Source organism: Athene cunicularia (genome assembly GCF_003259725.1).
Source record: "Athene cunicularia isolate RWA chromosome 4 unlocalized genomic scaffold, athCun1 chr4_part2, whole genome shotgun sequence".
NCBI lineage: Eukaryota > Metazoa > Chordata > Aves > Strigiformes > Strigidae > Athene > Athene cunicularia.
The window spans coordinates 23,454,199-23,474,468 of record NW_020799099.1 but is presented as its reverse complement, the minus strand read 5'-3'; the positions used below and the strand labels follow the sequence as shown (position 1 = coordinate 23,474,468).

Sequence of the window (20,270 nt, the reverse complement as noted above, 5' to 3'; positions counted from 1 at the left end):
AAGCCTTCCCCTTAAGGAATTTTCACTGCCATGGTGAAGTGGCACATTTTGAGAGTATCCTCAAAAAACTAATTTCTCTGTCATTCCCTTCCAGTAGGCCAGGGTCTAAAGGAATCTCAGCACGTTGCAGACTTTTTTACTTTCTTCTGAGCCTTCTGCTGCTGCAGAGCCTCATCACAAAAGTCCTTGCTTTTTGAGGCTGACTTGAAAATGTATACACTGTGAAAGGGGACTTAAATATTAAGAATCTTTAAATATTAATGGAGAATAAAGGCACAATACAGGCTTTGCACAGTTCTCCTCCTGCTGCTCTCTGATATTCATGTTATTTGTTTTACCTTTTTAAAAATAAAATGTAGGCGCTCTTCTTTCCCTTTTCCCTCAGTCCGTTTTCAGACTCAGGAAGAGCTGACACGACTGTAGGTGTCATTTCTTGCTGTTTAAAGCCCTTCTGAACAAGCTGAGGTGCCACCTTGCACAGCTGTCACTGCCTTCCTCCTCTGCCAAACCGAGTCTCATTCTGTGCCCTCTTCCCCTATGCTGATGCCGCTCCACAGATAAGGTGACACTTTTGCCTATTCATCCCTCCTGTGATCTTCGTTAAGTCAAGTAAGTTACAGGCCTAGGGGTTTCATTTTGATCTATCCCTGTATCAGCAGAGGAATGAGCAGTACAACTGGCTGATATATCTTCATAAAATGGCATTGTGTGGCCAGGGAAGGGTACAAGCCAGACTGGATGCAAGACATGCTTCCTGCCAAAACAGCTATTCACACTTTCAGTCTTTACAGCTTTTCCCAAACCATTTCAGTGCAGAACCATCAACACCTGACCTCCTTTCACTAACCAAAGGTTTCCTCTTTGCTTCCCTTGAATATTTCACACTTTACCACACCGATCTAGAGTTAGCTAAGAAGCTGCAGCACTCTCAGATGATAACCACTTTGTGGCTTTCCTAGGTTTGAGTGTCACTTGTGGCAGTAGGCACATGACAGAGGACAGGAAGGGTAAATGACGGGCCACTACAGTCAGTTTAACAAACCCAACAAAACAGCTTAACTCATGTAGTGAAGTACAACCCCCCCCAAACACCCAGCTGTGAATCAGACTTGCAATATGCTTCAGCTTCCTTTGGCTGAGCCAGTGCGTTCACCTTGGTGTGGGTAAAGCAGTGTGCCCATACCACACGCATGCTGTCCTGGCTTCACTTGGTGCTCATCTCCAGCCCAGGCACAGGTCCCTGGAGTGGTGGCACAGCATGAAAGCAGTCACGGATTTGCCAGCATTTCCCACATTACCCACACAGCACCCAAGAAGCTGTGTCATTCAGATGATTTCATGAAGAGAAGACATAAAAACAAGTATTGCTGTACTTATTATTATGGACATGCAATGTGCATATAGGAAAATAAAAAATAATTGCAAGAGCTCCCTCTTCCCACACATAACATCTTGACCATTAACTACTGAATGACTTTGCAAATTGAAGTGCACATTTCAAGCATGATACTTGCTTTCCTGTTCACTTACATAAACTACTAGGCCTCTTCTCAGTCCCAAACAATTTTTTTAAGACCTGGCCTCCCATGGGAGATGAATTATCAAGTAAGATGCTAGCTAGTGTGGTAGGCTAAGCCACATTATAAAATACAATTCATGTGCTGGCTACTGCTTCTACATGTGTGGGAGTAAGTTAATATTGTACCAACTTTCTGTAATATCTACATGAAATCCATACTGAGCGGGGGTGTCTTTCATATCACACCTTTCTTCTCTGTTTTCACATCAGGAAAGTGATAGTAGAGGGGAGGTAGGATTGTTTGGATTCTAGTTTTTTTAAAACGCCCCTAGGATGCAGGTATATCTACCCATCAGACAGGCCAGATGATCTCAGGGAACAGCTCTTCCCTCTATTTCCAACAGGACTAATACTATGCAAAAATGTAAATTCCTGTTTCACATAAACTTAAAGTCTAAATACTGTGTGCAAGTAAAACTTCATGCTGTTAACTCTGCCTGTTCAAGGCCAACAGTCACTACCTGCAAACCACTCACATCATAACTGAAAATACACCAGCTTCTTTACATAAAAAGTAAAAAGAAGAAACAAAAGATAAAGCTGCAAAAATACCTAAGTAAAATGCAAAAATCTTCTTAACACCCCAATACATTTGTCTAATTCTCAGTTAACTGTTTGCTTTACTAACACTAGTTATGTTTTAAGTCCATTAACCTTGCTAATTCATGATGATGCCTATTTGCATAATTACTTTGTGGTATCTAGAAAAGCCCTACTCAGACAGTATAGATTCTGCTGGAGTGCCAGTAAAATGGTGATTTTTCAAACTACTGACAAATAACAAGGAAATATGTATACAGCTACATGCCAGCTGAATGGATGACTACAAACTGAAGCTCTGACATTCTGATTTTATTATCTTTCCCTTCTAAATACTGATTCCTTGTATAGCAAATATAACTTTATTCTTAGCCCTGTGATATTTTAATGCTCTTTTATTAGGTCCCTTCTCAGTAAGACAGAGATGTTAAATCAGAATTTTTCCAGATACACTAAATTTCTTTTAATTCCACAACTGGTAACTTTCCTTGCTATTTCACTTTCAAGCTTAATTTAAATAATTTCAAAATCATTTAAAGCATTTCAAAATCACTTGATTTACTCTGTACCAATCTTTTTACATCAAGAAAGTTCACATCCAAAACAAATGGTGAAGGGGAGAGAGTTATACAGTGGTTTTAGGATTCAAGCCTGCCCAGGGACAGAGCAGGAGGTGCTCGAGCACATTAGCAAATTTAGGGAAAGGGAGAGCCCAACTCAGGGAAAGACAGCCCAGAAGAGCAACCAAACACGTGGGGTGTATCCTGCGGGGTCTTCCAAACTTCTTGGGTGGCAAAAGTCACTCTGCCATTGGATTTATGCTTCATGGAGCAGGCGAGGTGAGGTGTACCTAGAAGAGCCCTCTTGGCATGCCCACAGGCAGGTGCTCAGAGGGCTGCTTTGCTCAGTAAATCATTCAAACAGAAACTCATTTCTGCTTTGGTTAATTATTTTCTCCTCACGTCTGATACGTACAGTCAATTATCTCCACAGCTAGATTATCTTTATTAAATTATGCAGCTGCTGCAAAGCATGATCAGAAATATGACTTTAAAGTTTCTCCTCAGATGATAGAAAGTAGCAGGAGAGCTTCCCAATGCTGAGGACTTTACTTTCAGAGAGCCAGGCACAAAACCTGCATCAAGGCACACAGCTGTTTTAAGCGCTATAAACTTTTCAACTGGCTTCTTATGACCCTCACACTTATCCTGTAGGGAAGCCTGACCTCTAGCACTTCCCAGTGTTGTCTAACTTGTTTACCAAAGTTTTTTGCTCACTTCGAGAGGAGCCCCATCAGCTTCGGATAACATCTTGCTTCACATGTTAGGTAAACTCTTACTGCATGGCCTCTTCTCCCATTAATGTTTCGATCTCAAGTATGGGAAGGTGGTATTTTCCATCAGCTTTAAGCACATTAAATCTTCCCTGCACCCCTCAACTAGTAATCTCTAGGTTTAAAAGATATGCACCAGAGTGAGAATTATCTCTTCCAACACCTGCACCCTGTTTGGTCTGGCATCTTGTGACAGCAGGCAAGTAACTGAGTTGGGTATCAAACCCCCTCTCCTGTTTTTTTTTTTTGTTTTGTTTTGTTTTGTTTTTTTTCCTTCATTCAAGGCACCATTGTGCAAAATATAAGCATCCATATGTTAAAAGAGCAAAGTAAAAACATCAACCAGAGCAAACTGACTTGCTGACATAGTATCTTCTCAGATTAGGTTTTCATTTATGAAGTCACTGAATTAATTCCTGACTTTACTTAATAGTCTAAATCATAAGCTGTACTTGCAATCTGGAACTATGGCCACTTACTGCTGAGATTTATTTACAGTCCATCTGCTTTATTCAGGAAACAAAGCTATTTTTTTCCCCCATTTTATTTTTTTAAAAAGCCAAGCACAACAATAAGAAAGCCTCAACAGATGCAAAAACTTTTTACCAGTTTGTCATTCCATAAAGTAGAGGATGTTTAATGGCTTTGACATTTCAGATAGAAAATTTCTGAAGTCCTCCCAAATATATTATTCCAACCCATGACCTAGGAAATTCCCTTTTCATAGGTATTTATACAGTCTAAACACTGTTCACTCTCCACAGATATTGCACACTGTGATGTGCAATACTGCAGACTCACATGGGATCTATTTTAAGACAACTATTTCATGTGACAAACATTCCCCAAAGAGAAGGATTGTGTCTGCATATAAAACATGAAAATAGTGAGATTAAAAATGAAGAGATGTGCTTTTAGTTACTGGGACACACCATCACACAGAGCACACACTTTCAATGTTTTCTCAGCATCTTCACACTTTGACAAACTCAGATTACTGTTTCTTTAAATGTGATACATTGTATTTGCCACTACCTTCTTACTGTGCAGAAAATTAATCCCCCTAAAAGCAAATGTCTTTTTTTTTTTTTTTTCTTCAGGATTCTTGCTGTTTTTCACTTGCACTGGGATCCCCCTGTACAATGGGTGCACACTGACACCTACTGCTTAGCAAAGAGACAACCCTGAAGGGGATTCATACATGCCACCCAATTTAGCTGGGTGAATTTGGATGGCTGTTTCTGTGCAGGTTCCTCTACAGAGAAGGGAAACGCTTCTCTGGGGGCCTCAGACCTGCCCAGCACCCAGACAGGGTGAGCAGGGGCACCCAGCAGACTGGTGTCTATTTTCAGCCAGTGCTGATGTGACACAGGACATGAATATACTTCACACAACGTAATCATGACTTGTAAAAGGGCCCAGCACTCCTGTGGGCCTCAGGAGCTCTAGGGCATGTCCCACCAATGGGAAGTGTCCAGTGGGGAGGGGGCCAAGCAAATTTCTGAGCAGGTGCGAAATCAACAAGATTTTTTTCAGGTTCTTCAGAAAATTGACCTGAGAACAACATACTACAGGCTAAGAATACTTGATTTGCATTATATAAAGAGTCTCAGATCACAACTGTTAAAATGAGAAACAATCATCTGTACTGAATACTGCCAACAGGATATTAGCACTTCAAGAGGAGAGAAGTACTAAAACAGGCAACACTGTCCAACGCCTTGCCCTGCATTCATGGCTATCTAATACAATTTTTGACATTACCTGTGATGTCAGCTCTCATCCCAATTTCAGTCTAATGTTCTGCATGTTAACAAGGAAGCTCCACACGACAAAGCTTTTGCTTTTTCCCACTGTAATATCACTCTGGTTTATCTCAGGATGTATAATCATCAGGAAACACTTCTGAAACCATCTACATGACTAATGTCAAATCTAAAGCATATATGCCAACATGAAGCATGTCTGTAGATTCCCTGTCTTCTAAAAACTCATTGCACACGTTGAGTAGAGTGTGCTTACAAGGAATTGCCGTTGCCAGATGATGCTGCTTCAGTACCTGAAACTGCACACTGTTTCTCAGTGCTGATTACTCAGTACAGCTGGCATTCACAGTCTTATTACAGAATTATACAAGGAGCAGTGCTACAAATTTTTTAACAATCTCAACTCCCTGTACTACAAGGTTTAGTTACAAAAGGTTTTGGAACATAAATGCCCTTCAGGCACAATCCTTGCCTGTTACTGAGCAAAGCAGAGTCAACAAATTACCTTACTAAACAGTACAGAGAGGGAGAGGATAGCCCTGGTCAGCAGCAGGTGAATCGATTCAAACCACAGATCTCACAAACTGGTTAAGCCCACCTCATCCTTGTAATGCCCAACAAAAGAGGGCTCCAGCTACAAAATTTCTAATTTCCTGCTCAAATTTATTCACAGCCTGTTTGTACAACACATTATCTCTTGCATCAGTATTGTTAGTGTTGTTAACATAAACAATCTTTCCCCTCTGCCTAAAACTCAGAGGAAATATGTGTACTCTGGTTCATTTCTTACAGTAAATAAGCCTTCCTTGCTTTTTCTCCATCTTGCAGCAGGGTCTACCCACTTCTTTAATCATCTTCACAAGCCTAATGCCACTTAAACATGAGTTACTGAAACTGTATGAGGCCTCATCTGACTCTTGTACAAGGGCATCCATACTTCCTCTAAGTATACTGAAAATACTTCACTTTATATATCCACTGTCATGTGATTACTTCAACTTGAATATTTTCCTCCCATGACTCCCTTCCATCCCTCCATGAACAAGTATGCCCACATCCTTTTCTTTCCTGACATTTCCAAATGTGAGGAACTCCCCTTTCACTTAATGGATTTTCATTATTAGTCCTGAGATATATGGACTTTATTACCTATGTTATTAATTTTCATCCTATATATTTTATTTCATGCTTTTCTTTATATATCTATGTCAATCATCCTATATCTTATCTCACTGTCGTACATTTTCTCCCAGAGGACACCCCTATCCCATTCACTTCTAAATTTCTGCTATAAGCCCAATTCATGAGAGTGATTCTATTTCATTATGACAGTGACTTAAAAAAACAACCCAAAAGTCCATGACACTTAAAAAGCTCCACTAGCAATCTTCTTTCTCTCCTACCAGCAATACCTATGGGTCTTACCCCCTCCCTAGCTATCTTGAAGCTCTAAGTACTAACACCCATTTTCTCCATACAGATGGCATGATATAAAGCATTTTGCTGACATCAGACAGATTAGATACACTCCTTTTCTTCTCCTCTCCAGAAAGTCTTACAAAAAATAAAGAGGTTGTACTGGTTATCACCTCTCTTGACAATCCTGTGTCACATTTTGACTCCTTTGCCACTTAATCCCGTATCATTAATGATTGCTTATTCCTTTACAGAGCAGCAGTGGTGATTAATCCTATACTTGGTTGTGACTTCCCCAATGTCTAAAGAAAAAAAAAACAAACCCCAAACAAATCCACAAACCTAAATCAGTGCCATTTTAAGAAATAGTGTACTGGTGACATTCTGACAGGTATGACTTAAACTTAACACCTTGAGCTTTTGCCTTATTGTTAAAAGAAACATCCAGGGAAAATCTCCATTGCTAGCTGACATGGTATAGCACTAAAGAATCAAGTCTCTGGTTTGATTCTACCAAAACTCATTTATGGAGGGACACGATGCTCCTTCAGTCTGGCAAGAGCCAAGTATTATGCAATGTTTGGAAGATAAAGAGCTCTTCTTCCCATTTAATGAACCTGTTGTATAATTATGTATATGGAACTACTGTATCAGTGCAGCAGCAACCACTCTGTACATACATATTCATGATTCACTTGAAGGATTACTTGAATGGTATTTCAAACTATGTAAGTGTGGTTGGTAGCAATACAAATAGATTTGACCATCAGACAGCTAAAGCAGATAGTCTCATCTTCCTTCTCCATAGTGTGAAATGCAATTCCTACATATGTCATGCACAGCTCTGGGGCAACAACTAGAACATTCAAAGCTGCACAGAAAAAACTGGCCACCCACTCAAGTTCTCAGTTGTTGAAGCACCATGCTGCCCAGCCAGCACCAGCTCTCCTGCCAAATTAAGTGCACTTGGCAACTGACCTCAGAAGCACCTTTCTGATGTGTGATAAATAGCAGCAAGACTTACAAGCTGTTAGCTTTATTTACAAGTAATTGTGTCTCAGCAATGTTACCAAAGATGCAAGCTTGGCATGGAGCCTTATGTTGCAAGGTGTGCTGCTCCCTCTCTGCTTCTACTAGCCATTTCTTCAGTTTCCAACTATGTGTTTATTACTGACTGTTCCCTTCTGATTTGCAAGATATATTCCCATGGAAAGTCATCCCTTCATTCCAATGGACACACTCATTCTTTGTTCCAGATACTAATGTGCCCACATTTGTATTTAAAACTTCCAAACTTGCTCCCCTCCTCTCAGAAATGTCCTGTTTTGATACCAGTTTCCTCAGGTGCATTCCTTGCTCTCCATCCTCTCAGCAATTCTGACAAGGACAGCTGAAAAGAATCCTCTTCCTGGATCATTTTTCCGTGAGACAGGATGAGGATTTAAACTGGGGAAAACTTGTGACAGGGGAATGTACGCAGCTACTAAACAGTCTCCCAAAGGAAAAGGCAGAACATCCTCTGACAGTCTGGGGCTTTTGATGCACAGTCTAGGCAACATCTGCACAAATACACTGCAGGGAATGATGGTGCATCAACAAGACCATGCAATGACGCCAGTCCATGAACAGTTCACTGACCCACATTTCTGCAGTTTTAATGGAAGTCTCCATATTAAGAGTATGCATGAAATGCATATTTTTAGTAGTTTATGTAAGAAAAATTATGTAAGAAAAAACCCAAGCCACGAGACTGAATAGAAGTATGTGCAAGAGAATTAACAAATTTAAGAGATCACTATAAGAATTACAAATATCACTGCTCTCACAAAAAGCACCACAGGGATTTCTTTTTATTTGTTTAAACTCTGCAGAGATCAAAGAACCCAATTATAGTATCTGGCCCTTCTTCCTCTGCAGCCCTTCACTGTTAATTGCCCTGGCTTCTGTTCTTTCACTAAGGATAAATGAAAGCACTGGAATTGAGCCTGCTTCTGAAGCAAGCAGAGCAAACTTTCACTGATGTAAACAGAAATAGGCCACTTCTACAAGCAATGACTTTGCCATCCAGTCGGCAAAACAAGAAACACAATTTGTTCAAATGCAGCGTGAGCACCGTTCCCTCCAGGGAAGCATGCTGGGGACCCAGGCATTCTCCTGCTTTTCTGGGCTGCAGCGGAGGAGCAGTTGCTGCACGGGCTGCTGACTCACCTTCTGGTTCCTGGTTTCTTTCTGAGCAGCACGTGCTGCCAGTTCCTCAAAGCTTGTGGCAAAAATCTCTTATGTGCCCACAGATTATAAACTACCCATGACAGGCATCTAAGCTACAAAGTGTACTAAAGAAAAGAGGAAATGAACGTCCATCTTCTAATTAAGAATTTACAAGACTGCCATTAAACTCTGAGCCTCATCTCTAAATACAAAAAAATTTCAACAGTTTGTATCTCTGAAGACTCATTTATCCCACTAGCTGAGCAATAATGATGAACTTAATATTAGTCTTCAGTTTGATTACAGTCTGTTAAACATTTCTGGCAAAACCCCTCACATTTAATCCCAATATCAAGACAATCCTGCATAGAAAAATAAAATAAAACTGAGTAAATACCTCACATAGAAGGGTGACATAGGCCGCTCATCTTCTTGGGAGCTAAAAACAAAAACATATTTTTTAAAGTTAGTATGTCGCTCTGTCTTATATTTGCAGTTCAAGATATTCACTAGAGATAACAAAAGTGAAACAGTACACCTGTTACAGAGGTAACACATCTACCTTGTCCTCTGGTTGTACTCAGGGAAGAAAGCTTTAAATTACATTCCTTAAATCCTGAGAATCCAACTTATTTGTCAGTGTCCACAAATGCAATGTAACAGATCTCCTGCTAGACAGCCAGGAGTCACTCCAGCTCTGCAGCAGTGCAAGGACTATTCCCATAGCAACAATAAAGCATTTTTCCAGCAAAACCATCAGAGCCTTTCGACGTCTGCTGTTCCAGAATTAAACAACCTGCCTATTAAAGCAAAAAATGTCATCTTGAGAGACCAAAGAAATGACCATGAGTGTATGCATGACACTATGAATTCCACAGTTTTATCACTCTTGTGTAAAACCAATGTGACTATGCTGAAACCTCCCTAGGCTTGAGATCTGGGGCTGCTATTAGCTGGTGTGGAGCTCCGCTGACAGAACAGTGTTTCAGTGGCCAACTGACCTGGCCCAAACATAATTACCTGGTGTGTGGCCAACGAGTTCCCTGGTTGAGCTCATCATGCCTGTGCTAGCACAAGGGTAAGAAGGAGCTGCTAGGATGCTGCAGCTTAAGGTGTGGTGAACTAATGGTTTAAGTCAATTTAAAACTGTTGCTGTAAGACGGTGTTTAAATTAGTTTCACTTAGTCATTCCAACCAGATAAATGGTTGGCCTTGCAGGGCATTTAATCCTTGTAACTCTCCAGAGCAGGACGCTTGCCTTCCTCCACACACCCAGGAAATGCCACTGAGGTTGATTGATCCCTAAAAGACTTTTAACTGGGTTCTCCAAAGAGCACAGCAAGTTGGGCAGAAAGGCAAAAAAAGATGGGAAGCTGCATAAAGTACTTTAAACAAAAGCAGAAAGGATAACAACCCACAGGCACTGGAAACCAAGCACTTCCCTGCTGATTTTCTGCTGTTCCAGCACTCAGCAATTTGCCACAGGTAGCCAGCCACAGGTGCCAGGGCACTACCATGCTGTGAAGGCATCCATCGCTTTTGAACTTGTCCAGAGGATGAGAGAATGGGAGAGGATGGGAGAGCGCTCTAAGTCAGGTGAGCTCAGATTCAAACTCAAGCTGCTCAGCAGCTGTGATAGCACTGGCACCCTGACCAACTTCAACAAGGCATCTGAAGTAGATCAAGCTTGAACAATTCTTGGAAAGCCAGACTGAGACCATTAAATCTCTTGAATTTTGAAGGATTTTATTTATCACTTTATAAAAGCTTCCTAAGCACAGAATAAATGGGAAAGGAACATCTCCATGGGTTTTATAGCTAGGAGATCAAATACGCTCAGGTATCTTTTGCAGCTTCCACCAAAGCCAGCAGGAAGCTCCCACAGCAAGACAAGCTGAAACTGGCCTGCAGCCAGGCAAGCACCCTGCTCTCACACTGTATATAGCCAGAGACAGACTTCACTGCAGCTCGTTTTGAACCCAGCCAACAAATCCACAAATACGAACGCCAAATTCATCCGGGGGCAAGAGCACAAGCAGGATGCAAGGAGTTGGAAAGGCTGGGAAGGCGGACAGACATATAAGCAAGCCTGTGTGCCAGAAGAAAAAAAAAAAAATCATGAGGGTTTAATTTTGCATCATTTTGACCCCACTCCAGTATTCAGAGATTCATAAAGAGACAACTACAGACACCTACAGGAAAAACCTTCCAGCATGTTGCACATACTGATTCAAGTAACACCACATACCATGGACCAGAAGGAAGATAAGCTGCTTCTGAAATCAGCATGGTCTGTCAAAACTCGCATCCCCTCTGTAACATGACAGTAACTGGGCAGTTTTCAGCAGCTCACCAAGAAACTGAGAGCACAGCTGCTACTGGAAACTTTGCTGACACTTCCACAAGCCCATCTTTAGCAGCTCAAACAAGTTGTAGTTGGCCACTGCTGTGGGGACACTGAATGTTGCTGCTGCCCTTCTCTGAGACCCAGCCAACACACAGAGCAGTGCAGAGCAGATTGACAGCACTTGCCTGCAGCAAGGTAGGTAATGAAGCTGCCTGTGTGTGTACTGAGGCAAACATCACCTGTAGGGTCTTTGTGAGAAACTGCTACAGCTTTGAGAATGCCTAGAAAAAGTAGAGGGGAAACATGGGAGTGCCCATTGTTGCCCTTCCCAGAAGATGACCTGCAACAAAGGCACAGGTAAGAATCTCTGCCAGGCAAAGGCTCCTTCCCCTGATGGCATGCAGTCTCTTGGCTTTCATGTATAAGTTCTCTCTTTATTTAGCACATACATATATACTTTTTTTTTTTTTAAGTGTATAGAAGCTACTTTAAAGTCACAAAGTTGTTGGTAAAGTTTTTTGCTAGGTTCAGTGCATTACATTAATATCTGTACTTGTAATCTCAATGCAAACAAGTCCTAGTGGCAGACACAAAACATGAAAAATGTTTTCTCATGTAGAGGAAAGTTCACAGCACCATCAAGATTTCTGTGCATGCATGCAACTTCAAACAACAATACCAAATGCTGCTTAGTGTTTAAGTGGCAGTTGTCAAAGCTGCACCAAACATGCTTTTGTTTCCATCATAAAAATTCTTCATCTCAGGGTTTGCAATTAACTTCTGAGTCACAGAAGCACAACTTTCTAATATTCATACTCCCACTACTTGCTTTGACAGATCAGATGGAGAAGTATTCAGCAGGGACTATGAAACCTCGTATTTCCTTCCTTTACTTCCACAGCAAGTACAACTGCCGCTCCACAAGTTCAAGCAAGTTTTTTATCTGTACAAAAAACCCCATTATCCACTCATACAAAGTATGTGAGAAACAAATATTTTAAGAACATTTGCTGGAAATGGGGGAGAAAGAAGCTCTAGAGAAGTCAGAAACCAAACACCAGTTTCAAAATTTCACATGGTAGATAATTGTGGCTCTCTCATTCAATAGTGCTTTATAGTGTTCCAGATAGCAGCACTGATCAGTAGCTGCATCTGGGATGAAGAGCTCCGAGCTAACTAGTAGGAAATCTAGACTTTTGAGAAAACCATAACAATCTTATAACTTTAAAAAGATCTCTTGCATCTGAATACCTGTTTCCCCCCAAATCATTAAAAGCAATGTATCCCAAGCATCCTTCCCTAACTTAACACACCTTAGTCAACTCATTTGTGCAAGATGGAAGACATGAGCTATGTAAATTAGACAGACTTAAACCATAATTCACAACCCCTCAAATCATATGTGAGACCATCAAACCCTGCTGCAATCATTTAGCACACAAGGATTCTGTTTTGATTAAAATACTTTATGAAATAATGAATTATTTGTGTTGTAAGGTAATAGGCTGATGTGCTTTTATTATACACACAAGCACAGATTAGTTTAATGAAATAAATGAAAATTGTGTGTGAGAGGTTTTAAACCTGTGTATACATAATCACATGGTTTTGGATATAAAAGTGACAGGCAAGCAAGCAAAGACGTACAAGATAGGAATCATAAACAATCATCAATTGATACTGCACAATAAACAGGATTGTTTTATTAGAAATGGTTTTAAAACCTTCCACACAGGACCCTTCGTCACGATCACCCACACTATGTAGATTAAAAAACAACTGTTTTGTTGTTTATTTAAAACACCTTGTACTGAAGGGTTTATTAGTATTGCTAGGAAGCCCTTTCTACCATGTATCCTTTCAAAAGAAAATGCTAGACCTCATTAAGATATGTTTAACATTTAACTGCACTGTACTTGCGCTGCATAGTTCTTCTTTGGTTAAAGGGATATACAACCCTTCCAGAAAGAAAGGAAAGCTTAATACCTGGCAGAGTGACCTGGCAGACCAAGTCTGCCATCCACAATATGGAGGGGACAAGTCATTCTGATGTGCATCTCTTACACAGTCTAAATTTCTACCTCGCCCAGCAAAGAATTTATCCCTTTGGTAAGCAGGTTTATTAGTAAATTAGGTGGGTGTGGTTTTTTTTTTTGTTTTTTTTTTTAATATCCTCAAAATTTTGTCCAACTGTACACATGCTTTATGTCCAGAAGGCACTGAAGGGATGAATTAACTTAAAAAAAACCCCCAAACAGTTATTTATTCAACTATCACTGATTACCTGGCCAAGCACAAAATACAGCAATGTCTTCTCTGACATATATACATAGCTCCCCTAAGCCAAGGGATTAAACAGAAATTAATTGCTCTTTCATGCAATACTTGGGAGAGCACTTTCTCACGCTCCTAAAGGATACCTAAATAACTGATCACTTCCTTCTTGTTAAAAAACAAAACAAATATAAGCTAAACTGAAAAAACTTGTTCTCTTTATTTAATGGCTAAAGTAGTAATATTTTCATGTTTGTGACCTCCACTGAGCTAACAAAAAAGTCTGTCAGATTGGAAGGAACACCAGTATCACCTACCAGTTAGTTTAGTACATCTTAGGATTTTCAGGCATGTGTATTTTACAGCATTTATGCAATGCATCCTTTCTGTCTTTAAAGAAGGAAATAAGAAAGCTTGGGTGAAGTCTAACTGTTAAACGATAAATTTCCATTACAGAACCACAATTACCTTTTTTTGCCTCCCCCTTTTGCAACAGGAATGTTACAGGAAACTGTTCACCCACTGTATTCTCAAATATGCAATGATGGTTTTCCTTTTTTTTTTTTTTTTTTTAATGTCTCATCTTGCCCTTCAGAAAGAATAAGGGAGCTGCTGCTCAGTCCATTCCAGAGCTGAAGCTGTAAAAACACCCGTTTAGATGGAGAGTTCCCAATTTATTTATATGCATACGGGATACCCTCCTCAATGCCTGAACTCTCACCCCAGGTCAGAGGACGGCTTAGGGCTCTTGCCCCTTGTTTTATTTGCACTTAATTATCAGCAGTTCTTCCATCCTCCCTTGCTGGCACTGGAACCTCCACTGTAAAGCTATTGCTGCTTTCCTACTCCACATCTCTTTTCAAAACAGGACATTTAGTTGATTAAATTAGAAAAATACAGGGTAGCTTGTTGGGGCTTTTTGTTGTTTGGTTGTTGGATTCTGTTTTGGGTTTTTTTACAATCATGAAAATGTACTTTGATTCAAGTGTCAACATTTTGCACCAGAGAAGAAGGGCCTAGACGCTGGCGGCGTCATGCTGCTCTGCCAAGGTCATGTTTTCCCAATGCCGTGCCATAGGCTCTGTTTGTTCTGACCTCAAAAATTAGATAAAGAAATGGCTTGCTTTCTACTCCACCACAGATAGTCTGGACTTCAAAAGAAATTAATTATTTTAGTAAGAATATGTTTTTCAGGCAATAAGATAGCTGCTTCTAATTTTAAAGCAATCAAACAAAAACGCATCAAAAATTCAGTGGCGTCAAATTACTAATGCTATCAAAAGTTAATGCAGCTTTTGGGGGAAGAAGAAGGAAAGCTAGGCTTGGGTGACTTGTTAAGACTTCAAAGTTACCTCCCTCTTGTTTTCTTCTCACCATTTAGAACCACTGTGCTACCTTGGATTAACAGACATGCCATTTTTGCAATTGCAGGGGATTTGAACAATGTTATTTACTTATTCTGATATTCAACATTAACAGCCTAAAAATACCTTCAAGGAAACCTCAATTTTGAGGCCACAGTAACTGCTTTTCGTTGAGTATCTTGTCCTCTTCACAAATTTTTCAGCACTTTTTTTTTTCCCCCCAAATCATTTCCTCATAAAAGTTATTTCAAGCTTGTGACAAATGCAAGATCGAAACTGCTCATGAAAATTTAGTGCATACTTATTTTCTCAATAGAGTGATTTACTCATAATATGCGCTTCACAGCAGTGGGTAAAAGGTAATATTTTTGCAAATGAGAAGTAGCAGGCAATATAAGCTTCTTCCTTCAAAATAGATTTCCTTCAAATAAATACTGAGGTATGTTATGCAAAAGAAGAAAGAATAACAACATCCTTGATGCAAGAGTAACTATAAATCTAATCTAACATGATAACACTGTGGTGATACAATGGTCATCATTAAAAGTCAGCACTTACCATCAGTTGTTGAGCAATGCCACCCTTGCTCTATACCCTTAATCAGAAGGGGAGGGAGGGAGAATGCACTGTATAGTAACTGTCTAAGAAACAAATGCTTAATAGCATTTGGAAATAACTCTGTGAGAGTTATTTCCAAACATCTGCATTCTCCCTGAAGAGTAGCTTTTATAGCCAAAACCATAACACAGCATTTCAGTTATTTATCTCCAATCTCCACAATAGTTACACTTCTATCTAACCATATTTAGCACTGAAACCAAGTTAAGTTCATGCTTAAGTACCTGTGTAAGCTACTCGCCAAATGAGCCACATGTCAAAAAAATAGGCAGACAACCTAGCTTCTTTATTCTGAACTCACATACTCTGCAAAATATCTCCGATAACTTGAGCGGGGGTGGACTGGTATTGATTTAAATACTAATCTCCGAAGGATCATGCCATCTTCCCCAAAGCTGTTTCTTCAGCAGTGTTTTTACTAAAGGTCTCTCAACTAAGTTATGTCTTAAGCCTGTGAGATGACAGCGTGCAGCAATGTAACTGGAGCGCTGTAGAAAGGGACCTCTTTGCGGGATGAGCTCCCTATTAGTCTTCCAAAAATATGAGTTTATGTCTCCTGTCTTATCTAGCATTTGAAATACCAGTATTACTATTTCATAGAGACAAGCTGAGGTGAATAGGAACTCTGGCACACATCTGAGAAGCACATGCTATTTCTTGGTCTATTTTCCACAGCCAAGATTAAGGCATGAGCACCCAAGCCTGGAGTAGGAGCCTTTAAATTTTAGGAAACACTAACATACAGCACAGCCATACACTTTTGAGAATATATTTCATTATCCACAGACATAACTACGCAGGATGTGTGTGAGGGGACACCGAGACGAGGCATGTCACCTGAATGGAAAAAAAAAAATACACTGAAGCCATTCTGCACACCTCCTCCCACTTCAAAGCATCATCAGAGAAGTACAGGCTATCCCATGGCAAGCTGAAATGAGCAGAACTTCTTGCTGATTAAATGCCATGATGAGCGAGAGACTGATTTTCCATTTATATTAACATATCTGAATCTACTGGAACCCTTAACAGCATAATTTAGTATAATTATTTTCTACTCACTATCTTCCTGGATTGCAAATATGTTTATCTTTTATAAAATGACATCAATGTTAAACGCTTGATTTTGTTGTTTTACTTCTTAAACTAGTTGGGGCTTATTATGAAAGACAGGGCAGTGTCTTTTCTTCTACTTGTGGTTTGGCAATAGTCCTCACTAGGATAAAACTAGAAAATGGGTCAGAAAGAGGCGGAATGCATGTATCAGCCAAAGTCTCACCTCTTCTCAGAATTTATCAGTGTGAAGTTGCATAATGCACACATACCTGTTGCATTATAATGGTGAAGAACTGTTACTAGGTAACCAGTGATTTTGATTTCAGGATTGTTTGTTAAAAGCTTGCATGCTTCAAATAAAGGTATCTGAAGAGCCCAGTTTTTAGGTAAATATTCGTATTTTATTGCTTAATCAGGTGGACACCCTGGAGGCAAACATCACAGAAAATTTCCACATCAATTTCCTCTTTTAGTCCAAGCCCCCCCCCGCCCATCCAGCGGAACCCAGGAAGAGCTTCCACAGGCTCCTACACCCATCACATCACAGATGTGACACGACAGGGTACCCAGCTGTGGGTCAAATGTGAGCCTGGAAGGCCAAAAATTCACATAGCATTTTGTAATAGACTATGACTTGAGGAAGATGAGAACCACAGGTTTGAATTTCTCTTCATTCTTCTACCAGAAAAAAACCACCCAAACCCAAAACAAACAAGCAAACAATCAGATACAAGTTCTCTCCACCCTCAGAGAACATATTTCACTTCACATACATATTCGAGAACATAATTCACTAGGGCTTGTCAAGCACTCCCAGTACCCTGGAGAGAAAGTGATAACAAAGTCCAAAGGATCAGACTTATTTATGTTACAACTTTACACACACAAACACTCACTACTCTGTTAAAAAGAACACAGCAGTAAAAAAAAAAAAAAAAAAAAAGAAGAAAGTGTAGTGGAATATAAATGGTGTTCTCAGGCTAAAATATTGGCTATTTGTGAAAGACTCCAATCAAACAAACCAATAAGGTAAATCAAACGACCCCCAACGATGACTGCAAGCAAGACAGCCCATGCAGAAAACTGCTGCTGTACAGGTTAAGAAACAGATCAGTGACACTCCCTACTTCTGTCAGATATGCTTTATAAATATATTTATGATGGCTTCATTCTTCCTCTGCCTTGATTCAACTCAGCAAAGAGCAAAGTGAGAGAGGCCACTGATCACAAATGAGGCCCAAGTGTGTACCTGCCTTTCTTATCTCCTACAGAAACTGGCAGATACGATTGGCAAAGGTGGCCACCACAGGTTTCAGCTTTGCATAGCTTTTGTTAAATCTGCAATAGACTGAGATAGAATAAATTAATTAAAACACACAATAACAGCATTAGTAATGCTCTAACTAGGAATCTAGGTTATTAAAGTAAGCTAATACTATTCAAAGTTGTTAGCCTATTAGCAATAGGAGAGACAATCACTGTCTCTGGATAGGTTGTTAGAAAATCAGTAGTGCAACCTGTGTGACATTCACAAGTGCCTTTTACAGTGCTTGGGCAATATAGTATTTATTGCAGTGGAGGGTTCAACACACTCAGCCTTCCACCTTTTCCCATGCAACGAAATATAACCCTGACAATCCCCACTGTCACTCCCTCACAGCGGGCCACCACAACCCATCACGTGCCATTCCACAGACATCTATATATAGAATAAAATCACACTGTATAGTACATATGGCTCTATGCAAGCACATTATACAATTTTTAAGACGACAAGACTCACAGCTTACAGATACCTTGGTAAATAAAACTTTGCTGCTCTAGTGACAAATGCTATTTAAATGTCACAGCTTCTTAAATGGGGCCTTTCTCCTTCTCCCAAGTTTTGCACATCAGTCACACAAAGATGCACAGGATGGTTCCCATGGTAGGGGCAGCATGGTCAGCTTGTGGCCCACAGAGAACACAGAGCGGGGCACCTGCAGCAAATGGGCAGGAGGGAGTTCACCCACCCAGGAAGGGAATCAAGTGCAATTACTACTGGCAGTTCATTCCCTTTCTTGAGAGAGGACTACAGATGCTCTTGGTTAGGGAAGTGCCCCGCACGGCAGCACCTGGAGGTTGCCACTAGTCTGCTTTAGAGCCAGCAACAGGAATCGTGCACTGAGAGCTGCCCATGCCCTCAGCTGGAACAGCAGCATCAGCCTGTCCACCTCACAGGAACCACAAGCACACTGCTACTTGCACTGGTATTAACTACTGTCAGGCATTTACCTCTCCTGAAGCTGACAAAAAATGCTCAAAGCCAGCAATACCCTCTTCTGCAGCAAAACTCTGCACTAAGAAGGGAGGAGACAACGTTCCAAGAAGAGGAAAATAAAGGCGCAATCTGGAGGATGCCACTGTAAAGGGATCCGGGAGTCTGTGCTTGTCTGCCCCTAGGTCCAAAGAAAATTAGGTGCTGAAAATACAGTATACAAATACTAAAAATAGATCAAGGAGGTGGAAAAGAAGCCAGAATTTTATGAATCTTCTTTTTTAACTGCAAAACTCAAACAATTCTGTACCATGCTCAAGGCTTAATGGGAGTTCGAAGAAAAAGCTTCACTTTTGAAGTTGCAGAGTGCATTTCTAACTAATCAAGAGTTAATCCTTGCAACAACAAAAAACAAAGAGTCTAATTAGAGCTACCCTGTGAAACCTATCTTCCCCTGGGGTGAACAGTCAAAAGCACAATAACAACCACTTGTTCTGCTGCTACCACAGTCAGATCCTCGGGAACACAAAAAGGTTAAAAATATTATGTGAGACTGGTCCTTCAGATAGGAATGATGCACTATGACTACTTCTTTAAGATATTCAAACTGCATTTCTGCTTCTCTGCAGTCATCAACATGGAACCCCTGGACCGCATTACTGCAAAAGAGACTTCCTCCACCTCTATCTGCAGAGGACCCTGCGCTTTACTGTTTCAAGACAGTAACAGTGTAGGCAGCAATTTCAGTTGCTGTTTTATTGTGTCCAAGTAAGCAGCAACTCTGCCGCTTCTGCTGAAACAGCACCACCACAGTGCTGAAACGGCACGCTAAATTACTTATTTACTGTTTTGTAGATTACATAAAGATTGATATCCAGCCCGTTCGCATAAGGCTAGAGGAGGTATGGACCTCTTAATTTTGAGAGCTGAAAGAGCAATACAAAAAAATTTTAAAATTTGTGACTCGGTAGGAGGACTGTGCACGCTCCCCGCCCCCCGCAGAGGGTCTGTGCCCTGCCATTTCAAAAGCCTGGCTGCAGTTCTCCCTGCCATACTGTGGCAGGACCACATGCCACCACAGGTACACACTCACAGCTGGTGCTGACGGGAGGTGTGTCTCCAAACCCTGGAAACGAAACAGCCCTTTTCCTCCGTAAAACTAAACCTCTCGCCCATGCTGCTGCAAAGGCAGACCACGCTGGGTGTGTAAGCAGACAGCTCTAGGTGGGGTGTGCATAGGGGCAAGCCGGGCCAGGCTCCCTTTACCGCATTACGGCCGCTGCTGCAGTGAAGCGCTGGGGGAAAGCTTTGCTGGGGCGCAGGGAGCCGTCAGACCACCGCCGCTGCCCGGGAGGGATGGGCCCGCAGCACCTAAATCCCTGCAAACCTCTGAGCTGCTCCCACCCGCCGGCAGGCTCGCCGCCAGGAGAGGGGCTGCCTGGATTTCGGGGCGCCACACCGAGCCGCCCTGCCCCCGCCCCGCAGGAAGAAGCCAGAGATTTCCCCCACCCT

At 41.0% G+C, this 20,270-nt stretch overlaps 1 protein-coding gene across 5 annotated transcripts in view; it reads right to left on the bottom strand.

Moving 5' to 3' along the window:
- The window catches only part of FAM13A (family with sequence similarity 13 member A), a 131,376-nt gene that overhangs the window by 39,907 nt on the left and 71,199 nt on the right, over positions 1–20,270 (bottom strand). For 3 of the 5 annotated variants that reach the window (XM_026847532.1, XM_026847533.1, XM_026847534.1), the window contains exon 6: positions 9,240–9,281. The exons of 1 other annotated variant lie outside the window; for it this stretch is intronic. In XM_026847532.1, coding sequence (XP_026703333.1) covers positions 9,240–9,281 — 42 coding nt within the window. Of the gene's footprint in view, positions 1–9,239; positions 9,282–17,750; positions 17,823–20,270 lie in introns of those variants that run through there. One more of the 5 variants, XM_026847535.1, reaches the window with a different exon arrangement.